Source organism: Notechis scutatus, chromosome 2, assembly GCF_049901735.1.
Source record: "Notechis scutatus isolate UNSWTSFEM ecotype Mainland chromosome 2, rNotScu1.2, whole genome shotgun sequence".
Lineage (NCBI taxonomy): Eukaryota > Metazoa > Chordata > Lepidosauria > Squamata > Elapidae > Notechis > Notechis scutatus.
Genome location: NC_142010.1, coordinates 132,562,571 through 132,587,368, shown reverse-complemented (window position 1 = coordinate 132,587,368; position 24,798 = coordinate 132,562,571). Strand labels below are relative to the sequence as shown.

General features: G+C 47.6%; 1 protein-coding gene across 3 annotated transcripts; it reads left to right on the top strand.

Annotated features, from left to right (window-relative positions):
- The first annotated feature begins 744 nt into the window (after positions 1-744).
- Positions 745-23,180, top strand: LOC113427883 (CTD nuclear envelope phosphatase 1). Of its 3 annotated transcripts, none has more exons than XM_026690424.2 (8): positions 745-1,074; positions 5,449-5,515; positions 6,014-6,132; positions 10,300-10,371; positions 12,547-12,663; positions 12,794-12,905; positions 16,628-16,712; positions 22,431-23,180. In XM_026690424.2, exons 1-8 carry the CDS (start codon positions 973-975, stop codon positions 22,489-22,491), a joined length of 735 nt encoding a protein of 244 aa, XP_026546209.1. In that variant the 5' UTR covers positions 745-972; the 3' UTR covers positions 22,492-23,180. The 3 variants fall into 3 exon arrangements, with proteins under 3 accessions (XP_026546209.1, XP_087812350.1, XP_087812351.1); XM_087956224.1 differs by lacking the exon at positions 22,431-23,180 and adding an exon at positions 16,838-17,097 and having other exon boundaries at positions 774-1,074; XM_087956225.1 differs by lacking the exon at positions 745-1,074 and adding an exon at positions 5,095-5,165.
- The last annotated feature ends 1,618 nt before the right edge of the window (positions 23,181-24,798 follow it).

The window sequence follows — 24,798 nt, the reverse complement described above, 5'->3', positions numbered from 1 at the left end:
AGCTGTTGTTACTGAGCTGAAGTCTCTAGTCTTAATGAACCCGACCTTCCGAACTTAACACCCTCCTTGCTAATCATTGAGGGGGAAAAAAAACCCACTTCACAACAACCCTGCAGTGTTGCCCACTGTCCCTGTATCCGTATCCCCTCCCAAAAAAACCCCCAACCCAGCCTGCTTTTTTTAATTTCCCCACAGTCGGTTCTTTTTCGTGGCTTCTCCAGAAAAGCAGGAGGAAATAAAAACTGGCGAATGCTTTGACTTCATTTTTGTATTTAAATCGATTTTTTTTTTTGCATTTCAACTTTTGTGAGAGGAAAAAAAAGCGGGAACTTTCCGCGCATGCGTTTCCGCTGATGGGGTTTTATTCTTTTTTGGTCTTTATTTATTTATTTATTTGATTTGATTTGCCAATTGTTTACAAGATAATAAGTATAAATGTATACATAGTTGTGAATACATGAAATGGTTACATATAAGAAAAATAAAAGAATAAGAGAAACAATAGGACAGGGCGCATACCCGTCCATGCCGCGCGCTGTCTTCCCGGGCTCCCATCCTCCCGCTTTTAAAATTCCTCGACGGCCACTTTTTTTTTTTTTTTTTAATAATAAAGCCCAGGGTGGCATGCGCGACTTCCTCCCAGCCCCGCCTCCTCCTCCACCCTCACCTTCTAATTGGACGCGCCTCCTTTCCCACGGCGACCCGGAAGTAGACGATGGGCGGTCGGTCGGTTGCTCCGGAAGTGTCCCTCTGAAGCGGAGGCGAGCGTCGGCGGAGCGGGTGCAGCGCTTCCCCCTCAGGCGGGAGAGCGAGTGAGCGGGCGACCGAGGAAGAGAGAGGAGGCGGGATGGCGGGGCCCGCGTGGGGCACGGGCTGACGGGAGGGCCCTGCCGTCTTCCTCCTCTCCCGTCCCCCCGCTGGAAACTGGCGGAGCTGGGCCGGGCCGGGGGCGCGGTGGACCCCGCCGGCGGGATGATGCGCTCGCAGTGCCTGCTTGGCATCCGGGCCTTCCTTGCCTTCGCCGCCAAGCTCTGGAGCTTCCTGCTGTACCTGCTGCGACGGCAGGCCCGCACCGTGAGTAGAGGCCGGCAAGGCAAGGGCGCCTCTGAGGACGTGCAGAGTGCGGGGAGGGAGGGTGGAGGGGGGTTTCTCTCTCTCTCCTTTTCTTTCTCTTTCTTTCGTTTTCTCTCCTTTCTTTTTTTCTTTCTTTCTCTTTCTCTCCCTTTTTTCTTCTCATTCTCTTCTTTCTCCTTTTCTCTCATTTTTTTCTTTCTCTTTTTCTCCTTTTCTCTCCTTTTCTTTTTCTTTCTCTTTTTCTCTCATTCTTTCTCCTTTCTCTTTTTCTTTCCTTTCTCTTTTTCTCTCATTTTGTCTTTTTTCTTTCTCTTTCTCTTTTTCTCTCATTTCTTTCTCTTTCTTTTTCTTTCTCTCATTTCTTTCTCTTTCTTTTTCTCTCATTTCTTTCATTTTTTCTTTCTCTTTCCATTGTCTTTCTCTCTTTTCCTTCCTTCCTTCCTTCCTTTCCTTCCTTCCTTCCTTTCCTTCCCTCCCTCCCCTCCCTCCCTCCCGCTCCTTCCTTCCTTCCTTCCATCCATCCATCAATCGTTCCTCTGTGGGCAGGAGGGCTTTTTATAGGCAGTAAAATCCTTTGCTTGGTAGTTTTGCTTCTCTTGACCAGATTAGGGAAACTGATCAGGGCTAGATGGGAGGGGGGTTTGTAAGGAAGAGGAATGGGAGGAAGAAGAAGAAGAAAAGGACTTGGTGCTCTCTGAGCTTGGTTGTTGTTGTTTTTTAACAAATTTTATTAATTTTCAAAGACAATACACAAACAAAACATAAAACATAAAAACATAAAACATCTTTTCTGAAAGCTGCTTATTAAGTTTTAACAAAACAAAACATCTTATTTGAGTACAGCATCGTTCCAGGTTATCACATTTCCATACAGACACACTTTCATATGCATATTCATCTTATGTATTCAATTTCATATCTTATTACTCTTTTTCCAACTTTCACTATTTCTCCCTTTACTTCTCTTAATTTTCTTTTATGGTTATCTCATTTTCTTCATATTCAATTATATTTCTTTTACCTAAATTTCTATATCTTTTTATTCATTGTACTTATACTTTTGTCTGTCTTGTTTACAATTTCATATGTTCTCTTCCAACATTCTTCCAAAATTTTATTAATTTTCAATAAACAAACATAGACAAACAAAACACAAAACATGAAAACAAAAAACTTCTTTTTGGAAAGCGGCTTAGCCCCGGGTTACATCTTTTTGTACAGACATAAATCAAATTCATGCTCACCTTATATACCATTTCATATCTTATTTAACATTCTATATTTTCTATATGTCTTCTCCCCTCTTTTCACTCTTAATTCTATTTTATTTATTTCATCTCAATTTAAATCATTATACTTGTATCTTTTGTCCGTTTTTCAATTATCTATTTATCTTTTCTCTTTAATACAAAATTTCTCCTGTAATCACTGGTTGAAGTGTGACGCCTTTCTATCTTTCCCCTAAATTTAACACTTAAAATAATATATAATTTCCATTCTGATTCTGCTTAGTACATTCTACGTTCTACATTTTAAAATAAGAAAATAAGTTTATAATATAGTTAAAAAATGTTCCATAGCAAATTAAACTCTATCATTAAATCTTAGACATTTTACACATTCCCTTTAATATTTTATTAACTCATATAATGTTCCAATTTTCTAACTCTATTTCAAATACAAATACTACAATACAATCTTATGCACTTTTGCAGAATCTTTTTAAATTGTATTTTACCTTTTATCTCTGAAAAAAAACCTGTTTTTTAAAATCTTGTTTCAAGCCTTTATAACTTCTCTTCCCTTTTTCCCTTCCTTTCTTGTTGAATCTAGCCTTTTTACCCCCCCATCTCTTAATCTCCGCCCTCTTAGTCTCCCCTCTCTGTTGTATTCCTCTTTTCTGTTGCTTTCTGACATTGTATCGATTTTTCACCTTATTTTTCCCTTGGTTTTTTTAAATCTTGTATTCTCCATTCTCTTTCCCCTCTTTCCCTTTTCTTCCTCAACTAAAATTATTTGTTCATTAAAGACGGCTTCTTCTTCTTCATCCCAGCCTTCCTGTTGTTGTAATTCCTGGTAGGTAGAAATCGCCATTTCTAAGAAGTGAAAAACAGATCCAGAAGAGCCCCTGCCTTCTTGTTCCTCTTCTTTTAGCTTTTTGAGTTCCATTTTCAATTCTTCAACCGACAATGCCATTGTAAGATTTTTTTTAAACAACCCAAATGTTTTTAGTTTTTTCAAAAAATAGTTTCCAAAAGTCCCAAAGTCACCATGAGCTTGGCTGTTTTCTTGGAGACGTTTCATGATCCAACTAGGTAACAGCATCAGGGCTAGAAAAGGAGGAGGAACTGTGGGAGTCTTTGGTGCTCTCTGAGCTTGGTTGGTTTTCTTACAGACATTTTGTGTCCCAACTAGGTTACTTCTTCAGTGCTAGGAGGGAGTGGGTTTTTGGGAGAGGAAGGAGGGGGAAGAGGAGGAAAAGGGCTGGAGGGTCCCTGGGATTGGAGGGGGAGGAGGACTGTGAGGTCCTTGGTGGTCTCTGAGCTGGGTGGTTTCCTTGCAGATGTTTCATGACCCAACTAGGTGGCACCATCAATGTTAGAAGGGAGTGGGGCTTGCAAGGAGGAAGAGGAGGAACTGTGGGGTCCTTGGTGCTCTCTGAGCTTCGTGGTTTTATTGCAGTCGTCTCATTACTCATTTAGGTAACACCATCAGTGCTAAAAGGCAGAGGGGCTTGAGGTGGAGAAGAAGGAAGTCTGTGGGATCCTAGTTCTTCCTGAGCTGGATTGTTCTCTTCAAGAGACGTTTCATGACCCAACTAGGGAACCTCATCAGTTCTAGGAGGGAGGGGTTTGTGGACAAGAGGATTGGGAGGGGGAGGGCAGGAGGAGGACTGGAGAGGTACTCTCCTTTCTTGATGGTTTTCCTCAAGACGTTTCATGAACCAACTAGGGACCATCATCAGCGCTACAAGGTTTCCTCTCCATTTATATCGAAGTTGGTTTGTCCTGTCAGTGTTAGAAGTGGTTTTGGTGCTTCCTTAACTAGGCTGTTTTTACTATTTGACTGTTTGCTTGTGTTGGTAGTTCTTTGATCAGCGTCTTGTGTACTACTTGGTAGTTCTAATTCTGGGCTTAATTTCTGCTTATGGGGTGCTGATTACTGGTGAGCACCTCCTAATTGAAGGGTAGGAATTCCCAAGAATGCTCCTACCAACATTGACGGGGAGAGCTACTACTACATAAACAGAGAGCACACCTCCACCCTTTCTAGCACTGATGACATTCCCTAGTTGGGTCATGAAAGGTCTGCAAGAAAACAACCAAGCTCAGAAACCATCAAGGACCCCAACCTCCTCCCCTTCTTTTCTTCCTCCTCTCCCCAAATGTTTGCAAGGAAACCATCCAGCTCAGAGAGCACCAAGGAGCCCACAACCTTGATGTTCCCTAGTTGCGTTATGAAGTCTTCAAGAAAACAACCAAGCACAGTTCAACCCCAGGTACAAACATTCTCTTCTTATTGAAACCCCATATTATACACATATACCTCAATTTTTGGATGCTTCTATTGACCTTTGTATATCAAATAAGCTTGCAACGATTCATTTTGGATCCATGCTGCAGATAAGACCTGGCTGGCACTGTAATAACAGGTTGCTTCTTCCTTCCTTCTCTTTCTCATCATCTTTCCTTCCTTCTTTCTCTCTTTCTTTTTCCTTTTTTCTTCCTTTTTCTCCTGTTTCTATTATCTTCCTTCCTTCTCACCTTACCTTCCTCCTTCCCTCCCTTGTCTATCTTTCTCCTTTCCCTTCCCTTCCCTTTAATTTTCTTTTTTCATTACCTTACCTTCCTTTTTCCTTTCCTCTTCCTTCTTTCCTTCTTTCCCCTTCTCTCCTTCAGTCCCTTCTCTTTCCTTCCTTCCTTCACTCTCTTCTCTCTTCCCTTCCCCTTCTTCCTTCTTTCGCTCCCTTCTCTCCTTCCTTCCCCTTCTCTCCTTCCTTCCCCCTCCCTCCCTTCCCTCCCTCCTTCTCTCTTTCCTGTCTTCCTTCCATCATGTGGCATAACAGTGGCCCTTCCCCTTGCCCCTTACAGGTAACTCTACCTGTAACTTCCTCCCTCTCTCTCTCACGTGCATGTCAGTAAGCAAGGAAGACTCCGTGGCCGCTCGGAGAAACCCCGACGTAGGAGTCTCGGCCCCGCAGCACTGTAACCGCCTTCCTTGCGTTGTTGGGGTTTACGGAGCTGCCAGATCCTGGCCTGCATCCCTCCATGGCTGCTTCTGGGTGTGACCTGGGCCTTCCAAGCCCTCACTCGGATTCCCAGCCTGTTGCCACAGTCCCAACCCTCTTGTTGTTGTTGTGTCTTCTGCCGGCAGGTGATCCAGTATCAAACGGTGCGCTACGATATTCTCCCTCTTTCCCGGGTTTCGCGAGAACGGCTGAGTATGTATGCTCTCCTCTCTCAGGGTATCACTGGGGGGCTTTGGAGGGGCTGGAAGGGGCTTTGGGGGGTTTTTGGGTGTGTTTGTCTGGGCCTTTTGTCTCTTCCCCCCATTATAATTTATTGATCAAACAAATTTATACAGCTTCCCAACTCGCACGTGAGCTTCCAAACTTTAAAAAAAACCCACCATAGGCAGGGAGCTCATTTAGCGACCGTTCGAAGTTACAACAGCACTGGGGGGGAAAATGACTTACGGCCGCTCTTCAGACTTACAACCGTTGCAGCATCCCCATGCAGTCAAAATTGAGGCGCTTGCCAGCCGACTCCTACTTACGACGGTCGCCGCCGCCTACATATTCACATGGTCCAAATTCAGATGCTTGCCAACCGACTCGTATTTACGACAGCCGCAGGTCGTAAGTCAAGGACTCCCCTGCTGTAAAAAAGCCATTAAGAGAAAACACCTGCCCCCTATTTCCCCCCTCTCTCTCTGGCAGATCAGGTGAAGAGGAAGATTCTCGTCCTGGATCTGGACGAGACCCTGATCCACTCGCATCATGACGGGGTGCTGAGGCCCACCATCCGGCCGGGAACCCCCCCTGACTTCATCCTGAAGGTGAGCCCCTCGCCTGGAAAGGGGGCCAGAGACAGTGAGAGCGCCGGGGTGTGTGTGAAGAGAGCCGGGTCTCTCTGGGTCAAAACGTGGAGATGGCTCCGATGGGCTCTTGACTTGCATGTCACCTGGACTGACCCAAGGCCTCCCTCGGACAGTGCTGGGGTCTGGCCGCTCCATCAACTTTTGAGGAGTGGTTTGGGATTGGAGGGGGGCACAAGCAAGGCCCAGGAATTTGCCCTGACATAAAAAAATATTCCTCCAGTTTTGAGGAGTCAGTCAGTCTGTCTAGAATAGAATAGAATAGAATTCTTTTATTGGCCAAGTGTGATTGGACACCCAAGGAATTTGTCTTCGGTGCATAAGCACCAATACATTCATCAAGAATCATAGGATACAGCACTTAGTGATAATCATAGGTTATTAATGGAATAGAATAGAATAGAATGAATAAAATGTAGAATTAGAATAGAATGAATAATAAAATATAGAAATAGAATGGGAATAAGAATAGAATGGAATGGAATAGAAGAATAGAATAGAAATAGAATAAGAAAGGGAATAGAATAGAATAAAATAGAAAAGTGGAAGAATAGAATAGAAATAGAATAAGAAAGGGAATAGAATAGAATAAAGAATAGAATACAACAGAATAGAATATAGGGTACAGAGTAGAGTAGAATAGAGAATAGAATAGTATAGAATATATAGAGTAGGATAGAATAGAATAGAATATAGAATAGAATAGTATATAATATATAGAGTATAGAGTAGGATAGGATAGAATAGAATAAAGAATAAAATATAGAGTGCAGAATAGAATAGAGAATAGAATAGAATATAGAATAGAATATATAGAGTATAGAGTAGAGTAGTATAGGATAGAATAGAATAGAACAGATAGAATTAAAAAAAAAATTATTTTTTATTTTACTTTATTTGGTTTGCCAATTGCTTACAAGATAATAGGTATAAGTAACATAGTTATGAATACATACAAGAAAAATAAAAGAAACAATAGGATAGGGACGGTAGGGACATTGGTGCGCTTATGCACACCCCCGACAGACCTCTTAGGAAAGGGGTGAGGTCAATAGTAGACAGTCTAAGGTTAAAGTTTTTTTGGGGTTTGGGGAAGAAACCCCAGAGTCGGGTAGAGTATTCCAGACATTGACCACTCTGTTGCTGAAGTCGTATTTCCTGCAATCAAGTTTGGTGCGGTTAACTTTGAGTTTGTATCTATTGTGTGCTCTTGTATTGTTATGGTTGAAGCTGAAGTATTCATTGACAAGTAGGTCATTGCAATGTATGACTTTATATACTATACTTAGATCGGACCGAAGGCGGCGTAGTTCTAGTTTTTCTTGGACTAGAATTTCAAGTCTGGTGGCATAAGGTATTCTGCAACGAGTAGAGGAGTGGAGAACTCTTCTTGTGAAATATTTCTGGACTTTCTCAAGTGTGTTAATATCAGATATGTAATGTGGGTTCCAGACTGATGAGCTGTATTTGAGTATTGGTCTAGCAAATGTTTTGTATGTTCTAGTTAGTAGTGTGATATTACCAGAGAAAAAGCTATGTAAGATTAGGTTAACAACTCTTAATGCCTTTTTGGCTATGTAGTTACAGTGGGCTCTAGCACTTAGATTATTAGAGATGAGAACTCCAAGATCCTTGACAGAGTTTGGATCATCAACAAGGTCTTGACTATTCAGCTTGTATTTTATTTTCTGATATATATTTTTTTGCCAATATGTAAGAGCATTTATTTGTTGAGATTTGAAGTTGCCATTTGTTTGACCATTCTGATATAGTCGAGGTCTTTTTGAAGGGTAGCAATATTGTCTGTGGTGTTGAATAGCTTTACATCGTCAGTGAAGAGAACGCAGTTGCTCTTAATATGATCACAGAGGTCATTTATGTAGCGTATGAAGAGAGTTGGTCCTAGAACACTGCCTTGAGGGACACCACTGTTGACAGGTACAGAATTTGATAGGACGCTCCCAATTTTGACCATTTGTTGTCTGTTTGACAGGAATGCTTCTATCCAGTTATGCAGGTGTCCAGAGATACCGTAAGATTTTAGTTTTAGGAGTAGTTTGTCGTGTACCACTGAATCAAAGGCTTTACAGAAGTCTATGTAGATTGTGTCTATTGCTTTGTCCTGATTGAGTTGTGTAGTCCATATGTTTTTGCAGTGTAAGAGTTGCAGATTGCAGGATAGTTTTTTTCTGAAACCAAATTGTTTATAGAGAGTAGGTTGTTTGTCTCTAAGTGGAGGATAATGGATTGGTTAATAATTGATTCCATGACTTTACAGGTGACGCAGCATATTGGTCTGTAATTTTCAACTAGGCTGGGGTCTCCCTTTTGAAGATGGGGATGACTGTGGCTTATGACCATAGTTTTGGCAAGGAGCTGGTCCTGAAAGATTTTTTCAAGATTATGCTTAGAGGTTCGGCTATGGCAGTGGATAGCTTTTTTTAAGAAGTAGGCACATATTCCGTCCGGTCCAATAGAGATGGTTTTAGATTGCATAGTGCTTTTCAACATTGTCTTCTGTAAAATTGATATGAATTAGATCATTGTAGTTATCTGTGGTTCGACTAGGAAATACTGCGCATGATCCATTGCTGTTTACAAATACTGAGCCAAAGAATGTGTTAAAGAGGTTGGCTTTAATAGTGTCGTTGCAGTCTTTACCATTAGGTCCTTTCAGGGGTGGGATGGACCTTGAGTCTTTTAGTTTGTTGTTTACAAAATTGTAGAAAGCGCGGGTGGAATTGGTGCATAGAAGGTTTTCCTCTTGTTTAATGTGATAATTGGTGCATTCAGTCTTTATCTGGTGGCATAAATTTTTGTATCGGCTTTTGAAGTTGGCAACGTGACGAGTTTTGTTTTTCTGCCAAAGTGATCTCTTTTTGGATTGAACCTTATTGTTATGGGTAATCTGTTTTTTTCTGGTTTTTGGAGTTGTTATTGGTACATATAGTTTGATGACTCTTTTGACTTCAAGTAAAAATATGTTGTAATGGTCTTCAACAGTATTGCATCCAGTGAAGAGAAATTGCCAATCAAGGGATGAGAGATTGTTGTCTATAAGATCATAGTTACCTTTTTTGAAGTTATAATTGGGGATCACATCGTTGTGTTGATTTTTGTGTGGACGTATGTTGAGACAAAAGTCAATCATGCTGTGGTCACTGTTGGAAAAGGGTTCTTTAATTTGTATTCCGTAAATTAAATTCAAACCATTGCAGAAGTTGAGATCGAGGCAGTTGTTAAGTCTAGTATTGTTGGTTATTAGTTGTTCCAGTCCCAGGTTTGTTACAGCATTGTAGAAGGTCGCATGTATGGGTTCAGTTTTATATTCATTTAGGGTCCAGTTAATGTGAGGTAGATTGAAGTCACCAAGAAAGATTTTGCTTTTGCGTGTGGGCAGGATGTTGCCCATGTTAGTAGTGAATTTAGCTTGTTTACATGTTCAATGTCATAATCGGGCTCTGTAACCTAGTAAGAATCGATATAAGAATATAGAATAGAATAGAATAGAATAGAATAGAATAGAATAGAATATATAGAGAGCAGAGCAGAACAGAATAGAATAATTCTTTTATTGGCCAAGTGTGATTGGACACCCAAGGAATTTGTCTTCAGTGCATAAGCACCAATACATTCATCAAGAATCATAAGTACTTAGTGATAATCATAGGTTATTAATGGAATGGAATAGAATAGAATGAATAATAAAATATAGAATATGAATTAGAATAGAACAGAACAGAACATAATTTTTTATTGGCCAAGTGTGATTGAACACACAAGGAATTTGTCTTCGGTGCATAAGCTCTCAGTGTACATAAAAGAAAAGATACATCCGCAAGAGTCAAAAGGTACAACACTTATGAGTTGACAACAGTCTGCAAGGCACCATGAAGTGGTATATAATTCCTATTGCTCTGCCTTCCCTGCCTACCAGATTGGAAGGGCTGAAGTTGTGGTCTTAGGTAACTTCAGTTCTGTAGGTTTACCTGGGGCCCTCAGTAGTTTGGTTCTGGGAAATGGGTGTGATTTGGTTGAACAATTTCCTGAGTTTTGTCAGTGCTGGCTGTCCGTGCACTTCGTGGCTCTTTGACTGTTCCTTTTTCTAATGACCGTTCCTTTCCCCAGGTCGTCATAGATAAGCATCCTGTCCGCTTTTTTGTACATAAGAGGCCGCACGTTGACTTTTTTCTAGAAGTGGTAAGCACGCTCTGTGTGTGTGTGTGTGTGTGTGCGCGCGCATTTCTGACGACAGTGCCTTGACTACGGATGCGACAGTTCCCCTCAAACACACACGAAACACACAATGATTCGGGAGGTCTGTTCTGACCCAGCTTCCCAAACGACAAACCCTCTGACGGGAAATCAAAAGATTTCTTTGCTGGCAACTCCAGCAAAAAGTTTCTCTTGCAGGCTAACAAGTTTGTCCTGCCAGAAGATGAATAGTTGTCTGCCACACCTCTTCGTCTCCGCCCCCTGCCTTTTATCCCCAGAGCTAGGGTGGGGTTTGCTAGCAGTGGTGGCTCTTCTGTCCCGAGGACTGGCCCATAGATTTCCACTCCTCTCATCTGCCTTCTGCGCGTCAGACCCAGCTGTTCTTCCTATTCCGCATCAGCCATCTCCAGTCCTGGGGGCTGTTGACTCTCCATCAGAAGACTGACAGGTGGCTCAGGCTCCGTCTCTCTCTGTCTCTTTCTCTCTCTGTGTGTGTCTCTTTCACTGTTTCTCTTTCTGTCTGTCTGTCTCTCTCTCTCTCTCTTTGTGTGTCTGTCTCTTCACTCTCTTTCTCTGTGTGTGTCTCTGTCTGTCTGTCTCTCTCTCTGTGTGTCTCTTTCACTCGGTCTGTCTCTGCTTTTTTTCTTTCTCTTTCTCTTCACTCTCTCTTTCTGTCTGTCTCTGTCTCTTTTTCTCTTTCACTCTTTCTCCCTCCCTCCCTCTCTCCCCCTCCCAGATTTCCTTCCTCCCTCCCCCTTTTTTATTATGGCAACTACTAAAACAGGCCTAGGAATGTTTTATGAGTTGACAGGTTGTTTGTTTCGCCACGGTTAGATAACACAGGTAGCACTTAGAAATGAGAAGAATAGGCATTCTACATAAGCAAAGGTTATTACTGCTTGGACTGTATATTTTTTGTAAATTGACTCTGACAATACACTGTCTATTAAGCACTTGCATCTATGTCAAAGGAAAACTTACATATTAAAAACTTTTTTAAAAACCGCCAAAATTATGATGGTCGCAGCGTCCCCATTTGCGACCTTTGGACAAGCAAAGTGGAGGCGGGGAAGCTGGATTTGCTTAACGACCGGGTTTCCAGGCTGCCCTTGACTTATGACCATTCGTTTAGGGACCATTTGAAGGCGACAACGGCACGGAAAAAAACGGGACTTAAGGATCACTTTTTCACCCTTGACCATCCCCGTGGTCGCGGGATCAAAGTTCAGGCTTGCTTGGCAAGTGACTCGGAGTTATGACGGCTGCAGCATCCCGGAGGGGGAGTGGGGTATGTGTCGCGGGATGCCCCTTTTTTTGCAACCCTTCCAGCGAGCCAAGTTGATGCAGGAAGAAGCCGGATTCCCTTCACAACGGCGGTACGGCTTAACCGGGTCAGGAAAAGTCATAAAAAAACGGGGCAATCGCTCCCTTCACCAATTTCTCGCTGAAGCCACCTAAAATGTCCCGGCCTTCATTGAGGGTCGTAAGTCAAGGACCACCTGCATTGTGCGGATGAATCCGGCAATAGCCGGCTGGGGAATTCTGGGAGTTGGAACTCCACATGGCTTAAAAGTTGTGGAGGTTGTGGAGCCGGGGAGGGTGGGGGGTTAATCGTGACCCCTTTCAGACTTGGGGACTTCAACTCCCAGAATTCCTCAACCAGCCATGCTTGAAAGTTGCCATAGTTGTCCTCCCTTGGTCTTGGGAGTCTCTGGGAATGAATCTCTGTAAGAAAAGCCCTCTCCTTTTTTCCTCCTCCTCCTCCCTCTCCTCTTCTTACTCTCTCTCCTCTTCCTCCTCCTCCCTCTTCTCTTTCTCCTCCTCCCTCTCCTCTTCCTCCTCCTTCCTCTCCTCTTCTACCTCCCTCTCTCCCTCCTCCTCCCTCTCCTCCTCCTCCTCCCTCTCCACTTCTTCCTCCCTCTCCTCTTCCTCCTCTCTCCTCCTCCGTCTCCTCCTCCTCTTCTCTCCTCCTCTTCTTCCTCTCCTCTTCTACTTCTCTCCTCCTCTCCTTCTCTTCCTCCTCTCCTCCTCCCTCTCCTCTTCTTCCTCCCTCTCCTTCTCCCCTCCTCCTCTCCTCCTCCACCACTTCTACTTCTCTCCTCCCTCCTCCTCTTCCTCCCTCTCCTCCTCCTCCCTCTCTCCTCTTCCTCCTCCTCTCAGGTGAGCCAGTGGTATGAGCTTGTGGTCTTCACAGCCAGCATGGAAATCTACGGCTCGGCTGTAGCAGACAAGCTAGATAACAACAGGAGCATCCTCAGGAGGAGATACTACAGGCAGGTGAGTGGCCACACGGACACCTTCCCCTCACCTGGAGCCCGAGGCCCCCACCCCACCCAGGGCTCCTGAGCTGCCCTCCTTCCTGCTTGGCTGTTTTTTCACCCTCTCTGTTTTTTGTCATCTCCCCTAGCACTGCACTTTGGAACTGGGCAGTTACATCAAAGACCTTTCGGTGGTCCACAATGACCTGTCCAGCATTGTCATCTTGGACAATTCCCCAGGAGCCTACAGGAGCCATCCAGGCAAGAGCCTTGGAGGGGTGGTTTCTTTTTTCATGCTTTTTTTTAAAAAAAATTAAGTTTTGTGGGGTCCCCGGGTGTTCTCTGAGCCAGGCTATTTCCTCGCAGAACCTTTTCATGACACCACCACCCCTTCTGGGTAACCATCATCAGGGTTTGAACAGAGTGGGGTTTGCAGAGTGGAGGAAAAGGGGGAGGAAGGAGGAAGAGGAAGATTGTGGGGTCCTTAGGGGATCTCTGACCTGGGTGGTTTCCTGCAGACATTTCATGACCCAGCTAGGGAACATCATCAGGGCTAGAATGGAGAGGGGGTTGCAGAGAGGAGGAGGAGGGAAGAAGAAGAGGAGGAGGAGGAGCTATAAGGAGGGTTTGTGGAAAGGAAGAGGAGGAGGAAGAGGGGGACTGAGGGATCCTTGATGCTCTGAGCTGGGTTATTTTCTTGCAGACGTTTTATGCCCCAACTAGAGAACATTGTCAATGCTAGAAGGGAGGGTTTGTGGGGAGGAGGAGGAGGAGGAAGAAGAATAGGAGGAGGAGCTAAAAGGGTTTGTGGAAAGGAGGAGGAGGAGAAGAGGAAGAGGAAGTGTATTATCAGTGCTAGAAGGGAGTGGGGTTTGCAGAGAGAAGGAGGAGGAGAATGGACTGTAAGGTCCTTGGTTCTCTCTGAGCTGGGTGGTTTCCTTGCAGTGGTTTCCTGACCCAACTAGGGAACATCATCAGTGCTAGAAGGGAATGGGGTTTTTGGAGAGGAGGGGAGGGAGGGAGGGAGGAAAGGAAGGAAGGAAGGAAAAAGAATAACAGAGTAATAGAGATGGAAGGGACCTTGGAGAGGTCATCTAGTCCAACTGGAAGGAAAAGGGGAAGGGAGGGAGAGAGGAAGGAAGGAAGGAAGGTGGGTGCTCTCTGAGCTTGGCTGTTTTCTTACAGACATTTCATGACCCAACTAGATAGCATCATCAGTGCTAGAAGGGAGGAGGAGGAAATGGGAGGGAGGGGGAGGGACTGTGGGGTCCTTGGTGATCTCTAGGCTGGGTGGTTTCCTTGCAAACATTTGGGGAGAGGAGGAGGAAGAGGAAAAGAAGGGGAGGAGGTGGGGTCCTTGGTGTTATCAAAGCTTGGTGGTTTCCTTCCAGACCCGAGTACGGAACATCATCAGGGCTAGAAGGGGGTGGGGTTCGTGGAGAGGAGGAAGAGGGGGCAGGAAGGAGAGGAGGGGGAGGGGAGGGGGAGGAAGACTGTAGTGTCCCAGTTAATCCTGAGCTGGGTTGTTTTCTTCAAGATACGTTTCCTGACCCAACTAGGGAACATCATCAGTTCTAGGAGGGAGTGGAGTTTGCAGAAAGAAGGAGGAGGAGAACAGGATGGTGGGATCTTGGGCTATTTTCCTGCAGACGTTTCACCACGTAACTAAGGGACCATCATCAACACTAGGAGGGAAGTGGGGTTTGCAGAGAGGAGGAAGAGGAGGAGGCGGATTCGAACTTTTCCTGCGAGGGAAACTTAATCTGCAAGTCATTTCCTATTTGCACCCGTGATGAGAAGCATCTTGAGTTTTCCATGGCCGTCTTGGCCTTCATGGAAATGGGCGGCAGGAACTTGGCAAAAAACAAGAAGCTGAACGAAAGCTAAAGCGGCCCAGCCTTCTGGGTTCTCAAGCACACAGGCGTAGCCAAAAGAAAGCCCTCCCTCCTCCTGGATTTAAATTAGGTAGTTAGACTTAGGAAAGAGATCTGTGATGACCCAGGGTGGGATACCAAATAAAAACAGTCACAAAAAACAGGTGAAGCCCCTTTTATTCCTTCACTTTGCTTCCAAGCTCCAAATATCCTTGATGGAAGACAACACAAACCAGCAAGCAACACAAACCAGGCAAGATAAGGGCTGGAGGACGTCCACAGAAGGATGCCAAACTCCGAGAGGAACCATAAACTAGAGATATTTCCACGCTTTGTTTCCAGCGCTCGCCCATACGCATGTCCATCCTCTTATTCAGTTGTCACAGCTGCAGCCCATGAAGAGGATCGTGGCCCTCTCCTCCCGAGTAGACCATGTCTCTCCCTTATCCTCTCCTCCCTGCCTGCCCTAGGATGGAGAGGGGATGGGCCTGGGTCCTCCTCTGACTGCCCAGATGGCCTCTGCCCTTCCCCAGCCTCTTCAACAACCCCTGGAGCCACACTTCCACTCCCTGTCGGCTGTTCCTCCTCTCCCGCAGAGTCAGTCTCTACCAGGGGCATGACAAGATCCAAGAAATGGAGATGATCTCCAGAAGGGCAAAGAAATGGTTATGACTGAGTAGATCCCAAGGACTTTTGAGCTTGGAGAGAAGGCGGGGAGTGGGAGACACGAGTGATGTTTAAGAGAGGTAGATATAGTAGTTAAGGCATCAGGAAGGAAACCGGGAGACGGTGAATTCTAGTCCTGTTTTAGACATGAAAGCCAGCTGGGTGACAATTGCTAGGAGACGGAGAGTTCTAGTTTCGCCTTATCCATGAAAACTGGGTGACTTTGGACCAGTCACTTCCTCAATCCAGGCAACCTCACTGGGTGCTTGTTACATGTGGGGAGGGGGAGCTGGCTGGGTGACTGGGCAGAATCAACCAGCCGATGGTGAGTTCTAGTCCCGCTTCATGAAAACTGGGTGTGACTTTGGACCAGTCACTTTCTCAACCCATATGACCTCGCTGGGTTGGTGGGGTGGGGGGAGGAAAGCTGGCTGGGTGACTTTGGGCCAATCACTAGGAACCAGAGAGTTCTAGTTTTGCCTTCTCCATGAAAATACACTGGGTGACTTTGGACCAGTCGTTTTCTCAACCCCTCGCTGGCTGGTGGTTCTGTGTGTGTGTGTGTGTGGTGGGGGAGGAGGCTGGTTGAATATAAGCCAATCCCCAGGAGACGGTGAGTTCTAGTCTCGCCGTAAGGATGGAAAGCCAGCTGGGCACCTTTGGGCCAGGACCTTTTTCAAACTCACAGGCTTATTATTGGAGGGGGGAAATAGGAGGAAGGAGGATTAGATAAAGTTTTCCACCTTGAGTTGTGCAGATGTAAATAACATAATAAAACAGGTGGGGTAGGGAAAATGTGTAAGGAGACTTGATGGAAAAAGGGTTTCCTGAAGAGGGGGAATTTGGTGTGGGGATGGTGTCCATAAGCAATTCTTTTGGGGCATGTGGTCTCTTTGGACCTTACAAGGGGTCTGCAAATGTGGCCATTTTAAGACTTGTGGACTTCAACTCCCAAAATTCCCCAGCCAGCTCTTTTTCCCCCCACTTTGCTGAACTCAAGATATATTAAGCTTACTGCATACCCACCATCTCTTAAGAAAGTTACCCTACATGACTGACTGGGGAATTCTGGGAGTTGAAGTCCACAAGTCTTAAAAGTGGCCAAGGTTGGAGACCCCTGATTTAATACCTATTGACTTCAACTCCCAGAATTCCCCAGCTGCTCTTTTCTGAAGTCAAGATATATTACATCTACTGCATACCCTCCAACTGTTAAGAAAGTTACTCGGAGTGGAAGTCCACAGGTTTTAAAGGGGCCACATTTACACAACCCTCTGCTGTAGGTTTGGTGGGAGAGGGCTGCTGCCCTGCTTTTTTCCGCAGGCTTCAGACCCATCCGCATAGCCTCGGGGGACCCCAGAATGTGGATATGGCTGACCCCCGGGCTTCCAATGGTCTCTGCTTGGGTTGGGTGAATGAGGTGCTTGCTTTTCTCTCTGGCAGATAACGCGATCCCCATCAAGTCGTGGTTCAGCGACCCCGGGGACACGGCGCTCCTGAACCTCCTCCCCATGCTCGATGCCTTGAGGTAAGAGCCCTGGCGACAGGAGGTGTCTTGGCCTTGGGGGGAGGGGAAGTGTGATGACCCGTAGTCTCTCAACCCAAAACATATATTAAAGTCTGGTAAAGCCTTCAACTTCACTGTTTTATTAGGCACAGTTTAAAGTCACAAAAGTAAATAATGAGGCAAACAGAAAAACCAAAACAAACCGCATTGATGAGAGTTCTGAAGCAAGCTGAGGTAACTAATTATAAACTCCAGGAAAATAACCGAGAAAAGTCCATGGGAAGAACGCCAGCAAATATAAGCCTCTTTCAAGGTGAACACTAACTGACTTCAGCAATTCTAACTGCGCAGTTGCAAACTTAGATACATAGCTTCCACCTGCAAGCCACGAGGATCCTGGTAATCTCTAGAGTAGACCTCGCTTTTCCCTGATCCTCTCCTCCCTGCATGACCTAGGATGGATAGGGGATGGGCCTGGATCCTCCTCTGACTGCTCAGCCAGCCTCTGTCCTTCCCCAGCCTCCTCTACCACCTCTGGAGCCACACTCCCACTCCCTGTTGGCTGTTCCTCCTCTTCCTCAGAGTCTCCACCAGGGCATGACACTATCCCCCCCTGCAGGGCCCCCTTCCCGGGATCAGGCGGACAAGGACATTGAGGAAACCGAGCGTGAAATTCCTGGACCAAACGAGCATGAACATCAGTGGCATCGACCCAGGTGAAGTCCTCTGGTCCATAACCTTTCCATGCCACCAAATACTGAAATCGGCCCCGCAACTTGCATGAATCTTGGATGCTATCCACTTCGTATTCCTCCTCTCCCAGAGGGGCTACTGGGGCCGGCAGTGATGGAGCCGGTCGATGCGGACTGTCGGGCGAGGCAGGGACTAACGGAACGATTAAAAACAGGATGGATACGCATGGTCCGTGGCAGGGAGAGACGATAAGCCACAGGATTGATCACCGCCTCGACCAGAAAAGGTCCCAAGTAACGGTGATCGAGCTTTTTTGATGGTCGCGTCGTTGGTAAATATCAAGTAGAGAGCCAAACCCGATCGCCGACCGCTAAAGGTGGAACATCGCAACGATGTCAGTGTGCAAACTTTATAGTCTTCCTTGGCTCTCTCTAGTTGATCGCGGACCATGTGGTGCACAGCTTTTAACTCCTACAAAAACATCCACTGCCGGAACTGGGGAATCAGACGGGGCTAAAGGGAAAAGTTGTGGATGAAACCCATAGTTAGCAAAGAAAGGGGACACATGGGTGGATGCATGTTGAGCATTGTTATAAGCGAACTCCGCCACCGGCAGCACCTCCACCCAATTGTCTTGTTGAGTATTGCTGAAACAGTGGAGGTACTGCTCCAAAATAGCATTCACTCTCTCTGTCCCCCCATCAGTTTCGGGGTGATGAGCAGACAACAGACATGCCTGAACCTGCAGTTTTGCGAGTAGGGTCTACTAGAAGCGTGCCGTAAATTGTACCCCCCGATCTGATACCATGCGGTCTGGTAACCCATGAAACCGGAAAACATGGGAGATAAACAATTGAGCCGTTATCTTGGCCGATGGAAGACCTGCACATGGAATAAAGTGGGGCATTTTAGTCAACATATCCACCACCACCAAAATGGTTGTGGCACCATTCTATGGTGGTAACTCAATGATGAAATCCAAAGAAATTGCCCCCCACGGTCGTTCTGGCGTGGGCGAGGGCTGCAAGAGACCAGGGGGCGCACCAGGAGCATACTTGGCTTGGCAACAGATCCCACAGGATGCCACATATCCCAACACATCATGTTTAAGTCTTGGCCACCAAAATGTCCTAGAGATGAGGTGCAGTGTTTTGAACACCCCAAAGTATCCCACCACTGGACTATCATGACATTGACGTAGGATACGGCCATGAAGAGGATCTCCAGGCATGTAAATGTGATCACGGAACTGCAACAGGACCCCAATATACGCCCAAGGAGTCTCTTGTCTCCCATTCTCATCCAATTCTCGATGTCGAGCTGCCACAAATGGGTCCTGCTGCTGTGCCTCCTGAATCCTCACTCGGAGGTCCACAGGTTCCTCGGTGGCCGCAAACCGCTCCAACGGAATCACTGGCAAGATTTTATCCTCCCTTCGGGTATACTCAAGCTTCCGAGATAGGGCGTTGGCGCGTTGATTCCCTCCACTCAGAACATAGGTTACCCGGAAATCAAATCGAGCAAAGAATAAGGACCATCTCACCTGAAGCTGGTTCAATGTCCGAGCTGTACGTAGGTGTTCCAAATTGCAATAATCCATCCAAACCTCGATTTGGTGATGAGGCCCCCTCCAGGTAGTGCCACCTACCTCAAAAGCAACCTTAACCGCCAATAGCTCCTTGTCCCAAATTGTATAGTTGCGCTCTGGAGCCGACAACTTCCGGGAATAATAAGCGCACGGGAACAAGGTGCCTGCGGGAGCATAGGCTTGGAGGAGCACTGTACCAACACCCACATCGGAAACATCTGTTTCCACAACAAATGGCTGGCCTGGATCAGGGTGTTTGAGGATAGGCTCAGAAGCAAAGGCGACTTTCAACGCCTCAAAAGCTGCCTGCTCCTCAGCACCCCAACGGAACTACTCCCCCTTCTTGAGCAGGAGGATCATGGTAATCTCCTCTTGAGTAGACCTCGCTTTTCCTGATCCTATCCTCCCTGTGTGACCTAGGATGGATAGGGGATGGGCCTGGATCCTTCTCTGACTGCTCAGCCAGCCTCTGCCCTTCCCAAGCTTCCTCCACCACCTCTGGAGCCACACGCCCACTCCCTGTTGGCTCTTCCTCCACTTCCTCAGAGTCAGACTCCACCAGGGGAATGACAGGAAGGGGGGGCTTCGTACAGAAAGGGAGGGGGTGGTCCCAGCCCCAAGCAGCATCTTGGCAACATGTCCTAGGGATAGCTTGCAAGTGTTTGGACTTCGGGAGTCCAGGCACCTGGCTAGATGCCAGAAGAGAGGGAGCTTTAGTCCCAGCTTATCTGTGAAAGCCAGCTGGAATCACCAGGAGACTGGGAGTTCTAGTCCCGCATTAGGCACGAGTGCCAGCTGAGTGACTTTGGGCCTATCACCAGGACACTGGGACTTCTAGTCCCGCCTTAGGTAATGAAAGCCAGCTGAGTAACTTTGGACCAATCACCAGGAGACTGGGAGTTCTAGTCCCGCCTTAGACATGAAAGCCAGCTGTGTGACTTTGGGTCTATCACCAGGAGACAGGGAGTTCTAGTCCCGCCTTAGGCACAAAAGCCAGCTGGGTGACTTTGGGCCAAACACCAGGAGACAGGTAGTTCTGCCTTTGGCATGAAAGCCAGCAGGTTGACTTTGGGCCAATCACCAGGAGACTGGGAATTCTAGTCCCGCCTTAAGCACGAAAGCCAGCTGTGTGTCATTGGGCCTATCACCAGGAGACTGGGAATACTAGTCCTGCCTTAGGCACGAAATTCAGCTGGGTGACTTTAGGCCAATCATCAGGAAACGGGGAATTTGTCTTAGGCGTGAATCTGCCTTAGGCATGAAAGCCAGCATGTTGACTTTGGGCCTATCAAAAGGAGACTGGGAGTTCTAGTCCCGCCTTATGCACAAAAGCCAGCTGGGTGACTTTGGGCCAAACACCAGGAGACTGGGAGTTCTAGTCCCGCCTTAGGCACGAAATTCAGCTGGGTGACTTTGGGCCAAACACCAGGAGACGAGTTGTAGTTCTGCCTTAAGTACGAATGCCATCCGGGAGACTTTGGGCCAATCAACAGGAGACTGGGAGTTCTAGTCCCGCCTTAGGCACGAAAGCCAGCTGTGTGACTTTGGGCCAAACACCAGGAGACGAGTTCTGGTTCTGCCTTAAGTACGAATGCCATTCGGAGACTTTGGGCCAATCACCAGGAGATTGGGAGTTCTAGTCCCGTCTTAGGCATGAAAGCCAGCTGGGTGACTTTGGGCCTATCACCAGGAGACTGGGAGTACTAGTCCCGCCTTAGGCACGAAATTCAGCTGTGTGACTTTGGGCCAAACACCAGGAGACGAGTTCTGGTTCTGCCTTAAGTACGAATGCCATCCGGGAGACTTTGGGCCAATCACCAGGAGACTGGGAGTTCTAGTCCCGCCTTAGGCACGAAAGCCAGCTGGGTGACTTTGGGCCAGTTACCAGGAGACTGGGAGTTCTGATACCGCCTTAGGCACGAATGGCATCGGGGAGACTTTGGCCAATCAGCAGGAGACTGGGAGTTCTAGTCCCGCCTTAGGCATGAAAGCCAGCTGTGTGACTTTGGACCAAACACCAGGAGACTGGGAGTTCTAGTCCCGCCTTAGGCACGAAAGCCAGCTGGGTGACTTTGGGTCTATCACCAGGAGACTGGGAATTCTAGTTCCGCCTTCAGCACGAAACCTAGCTGGGTGACTTTGGGCCTATCACCAGGCGCCTGGGAATTCTAGTTCCACCTTCGGCACGGAAGCCAGCTGGGTGACTTTGGGCCTATCACCAGGAGACTGGCAGTTCTAGTTCCGCCTTAGGCACAAAAGGCAGCTGGGTGACTTTGGGCCAATCACCAGGACATGGGGAGTTGTAGTTCTGCCTTAAGCACGAATGCCATCCAGGAGACTTTGGGCCAGTTACCAGGAGACTGGGAGTTCTGATACCGCCTTAGGCACGACTGGCATCGGGAGACTTTGGGCCAATCAGCAGGAGACTGGGAGTTCTAGTCCCGCCTTAGGCACGAAAGCCAGCTATGTGACTTTGGACCAAACACCAGGACATGGGGAGTTGTTGTTCTGTCTTAAGTACGAATGCCATCCAGGAGACTTTGGGCCAATCACCAGGAGACTGGGAGTTCTAGTACCGCTCTTAGGCACGAAAGCCATTTGGGAGACTTTGAGCCTATCACCAGGAGCATGGGAATTCTAGTTCCGCCTTCGGCACGAAAGCCAGCTGGGTGATTTTGGGCCAATCACCAGGAGACTGGGAGTTCTTGTCCTACCTTTGGTAATGAAAGCCAGCTGAGTGACTTTGGACGAATCACTAGGAGACTGGCAGTTCTAGTCTCGCCTTAGGCACGAAAGTCAGCTGGGTGACTTTGGGTCAATCACCAGGACACTGGGACTTCTAGTCCTGCCTTAGGCACAAAAGCCAGCAGGTTGACTTTGGGCCAATCACCAGGAGACTGGGAGTTCTTGTCCCACCTTAGGGATCACCATGAGACGGGGAGTTCAAGTTCTGACTTAAGCATGAAACTAGCAGGTTGATTTTGGGCCAATCACCAGGAGAGTGGGAGTTCTAGTCCCACCTTAGGCACAAAAGCCAGCTGGGTGACTTTGGGCCTATCACCAGGATACTGGGGTTTCTATTTCTGCTTTAGGCACGAATGCCATTGGGGAGACTTTGGGCCAATCACCAGGAGACTGTGATTTCTAGTACCACCTTAGGCACGAAAGACAGCTGTGTGACTTTGGGCTATCACCAGGAGCCTGGGATTTCTAGTCCCGCCTAAGGCACGAAAACCAGCTGGGTGACTTGGCCTATCGCCAGGAGACTGGGAGTTCTAGTCCCGCGTTAGGCACGAAAGTCAGCTGGGTGACTTTGGCCCAATCACCAGGGAGTCCATGAGTTTTAGTCCCACATGGGTTGGATTTGTCCGCCGCCTTGAATTTATTTGTAAAATAACGAAGACAGGAGAGAAACAAATGCAAGAAAGGGTCCCTGATCAGAATCTCCTTCCCTCCAGGTTCACAGTGGACATCCGGTCGGTGCTCAGCCGCAACCTGCACCAACATCGCCTCTGGTGACAGCGGCTCCTCCTTTCTTCAGGGTTTGGACAGAGTCCTCTGCCTTATCCCTTTCACCATGCGCCGACGCCCCCCCAAAACCCACCTTCAGACTCAGTCGGCCAGGGGGATGTTAGGGGGGCGTGACTCCAATTTTGACTTCGCCCTGTGTCCATCGGCTGCCCTCTCGTGCCCCCAATATCTGGCGACTGGCAGTGACACAGCCGTGCAGAGGGGCACCATGCCGGGATGCACCAAGAAAGTGGGTGAAAATCGCACCACCTGCAGCGAGCGACGCTTGGACGGACTTCATTATTTTCTCTCCCGCCCCCAAGGATGCTGTGTTGCTCAGTGGGAAGAGCCCTCGCCTCCTTCCCCAGCTTTCCCGTGGTGTTTCGTTTTTTCCCCATTCTCCCCCCTTGCAGTCGTGGGGAGGGGGCTGCTAGCTCCACGAAGGAGCTTTCGAATGACTTCTGGGACCCCAACTCCTTTGGTGGAAGTGGGTTGGCCCTCCTGCTCAGATCAGTGCGGCGGATGGGTCCCTACCCCTCCTCCTCCTCCTGGTGCCAGGATGGCTTTGTTTTTAATTTTATTTCTCGGACTTTGGGGATGGGGCAGGGGGTCTCAGAGGAGGAGAGCCGAAACTGGCCTGGACTGAGGGGAAAAAAACGGGAGAAAAAGAAAAGCAAAACAAACAAAAAAAGGAAAGACAGTCTCTTTGGCCGTTCTTCTTGCCCAGAAGGGAGTTGGCGGAAGGTGGGCAGGGCAAGGCTGGCTGGCGGCTGGTTCCCTTTAGAGCTGGTCCTCGACTTAACGTCAGTTCATTTAGGGACCAAAGTTAACCACACAAAAAGAGATGTAAGACCATGTTTCACCCATCCCTCCTTTCTCCTCTCCCTCTTCCTCTTCTCCCTCCCTCTCCTCCCTTTTTCTCCCTCCTTTTCCTCCCTCCCTCTAGTCCTGCCTTCCATCCATCCATCCATCCATAATTCATCCTTTCTTTCCCCTCTCACTCTTCCTCCCTCCCTCCTTCTCTCCTCCCTTCCCCCTTCTCTCCTCCCTTCCCCCTTCCATCCATCCCTTTTTCCCCTCTCCCTCCATTCCTCCCTATTTCTCTTCCTTCCCTCCTGATGCAACCCAATTTGAGAGGTTTTGGCAAACTGGCTTGCACTTAGGACGGTTTGTCACGTCTCTGGTGGGGGATGGTCATGTCATCCCCTTTTGCGACCCAAAAGTCAAATGGATTCACTTCACACCGCTGTGGTACCGACTTCTATAACGTTGTTCGTGATTCAGTTTCACAAAACTTTGGCCAGGGTGGTCATAAACATGGGGGACAAAAACCGGACAACAGTCTCGCTTAGCAACAAGAAATGCCAAGGGCTCTGTTGGGGTCATAAGTCGAGGACCAACTGTGTTTCCCATCCCCAAGGTGGTCTGTCATGTGTGTTTGTGTCTGCAAAAAAGGGAATCAAGCTGGGGTGGCCTAGAGGTGGAGCTCTCCCCTCACAATCTGGAGGCTTGTGAGTTCGATCCTAGGTAAAGGCTAATGTTTGGAATAGAGAGACTCCTGCTCAAGCAGTGGAGGTTGGACTAGATGATCTCCAAGGCCCCCTCCAACTCCTGTTGTTCTGAGCAGGGGGCTTGGGCTAGATGACCTCCAAATGTACCTTCCAACTCAGGTGCCTGTGTGTTAGTGCCCCCAAATCCTTGGATGTTGATAAACCACAATCCGTGGTTGGTTGTGTAACCCCCAGATTGTGGTTTACACACATTGCAAAAAAAAAAAAAAGTGGGGGGGGTGTTTCAGGCGGAGGCTGCCATTATCATCCCCTGTAGCGGCCCTTGCCCTTGGCCCAGCAGCGCTGTGGGCAGCTTTCAACCCCGCTGGGGGACTACAATACCTATCCCAACCGAGCGCAGGAAGCAACGAGGAACGTTGTAGTCCGCCCTAGCCGCCCAGCGGGGGCAGCCTCGTCACGTGATTAGCACCTGCTGTGGGCGAGCCCCGGTAACGTCAGTCACATGATGGGATGCTGATCTCCCCGTCCTTAGTTGTGTTCTTCCGCGCCGCTTGAGCGGAAGTCGCTTTTTCAAAGGGGAGTGTTTTTTTTTTTTTGTGGGAGGGGAGCGCTTCATTCATAGCCCCGGGCTCTTTTTCCCTTGGAGCCCTTTTTGCCATCGCGGAGGGTCTGCGGACTACTTTGTATATCATGCAGAGTCACGCAACGTCCGCCAAGCGAACGGGAAAAAAACACGGCTTTCCTCCCCAGGAATCCCGGCCCGTCGTCGACGACCGAAGGCCTTTCAGGATCCCTCGCGCCACCG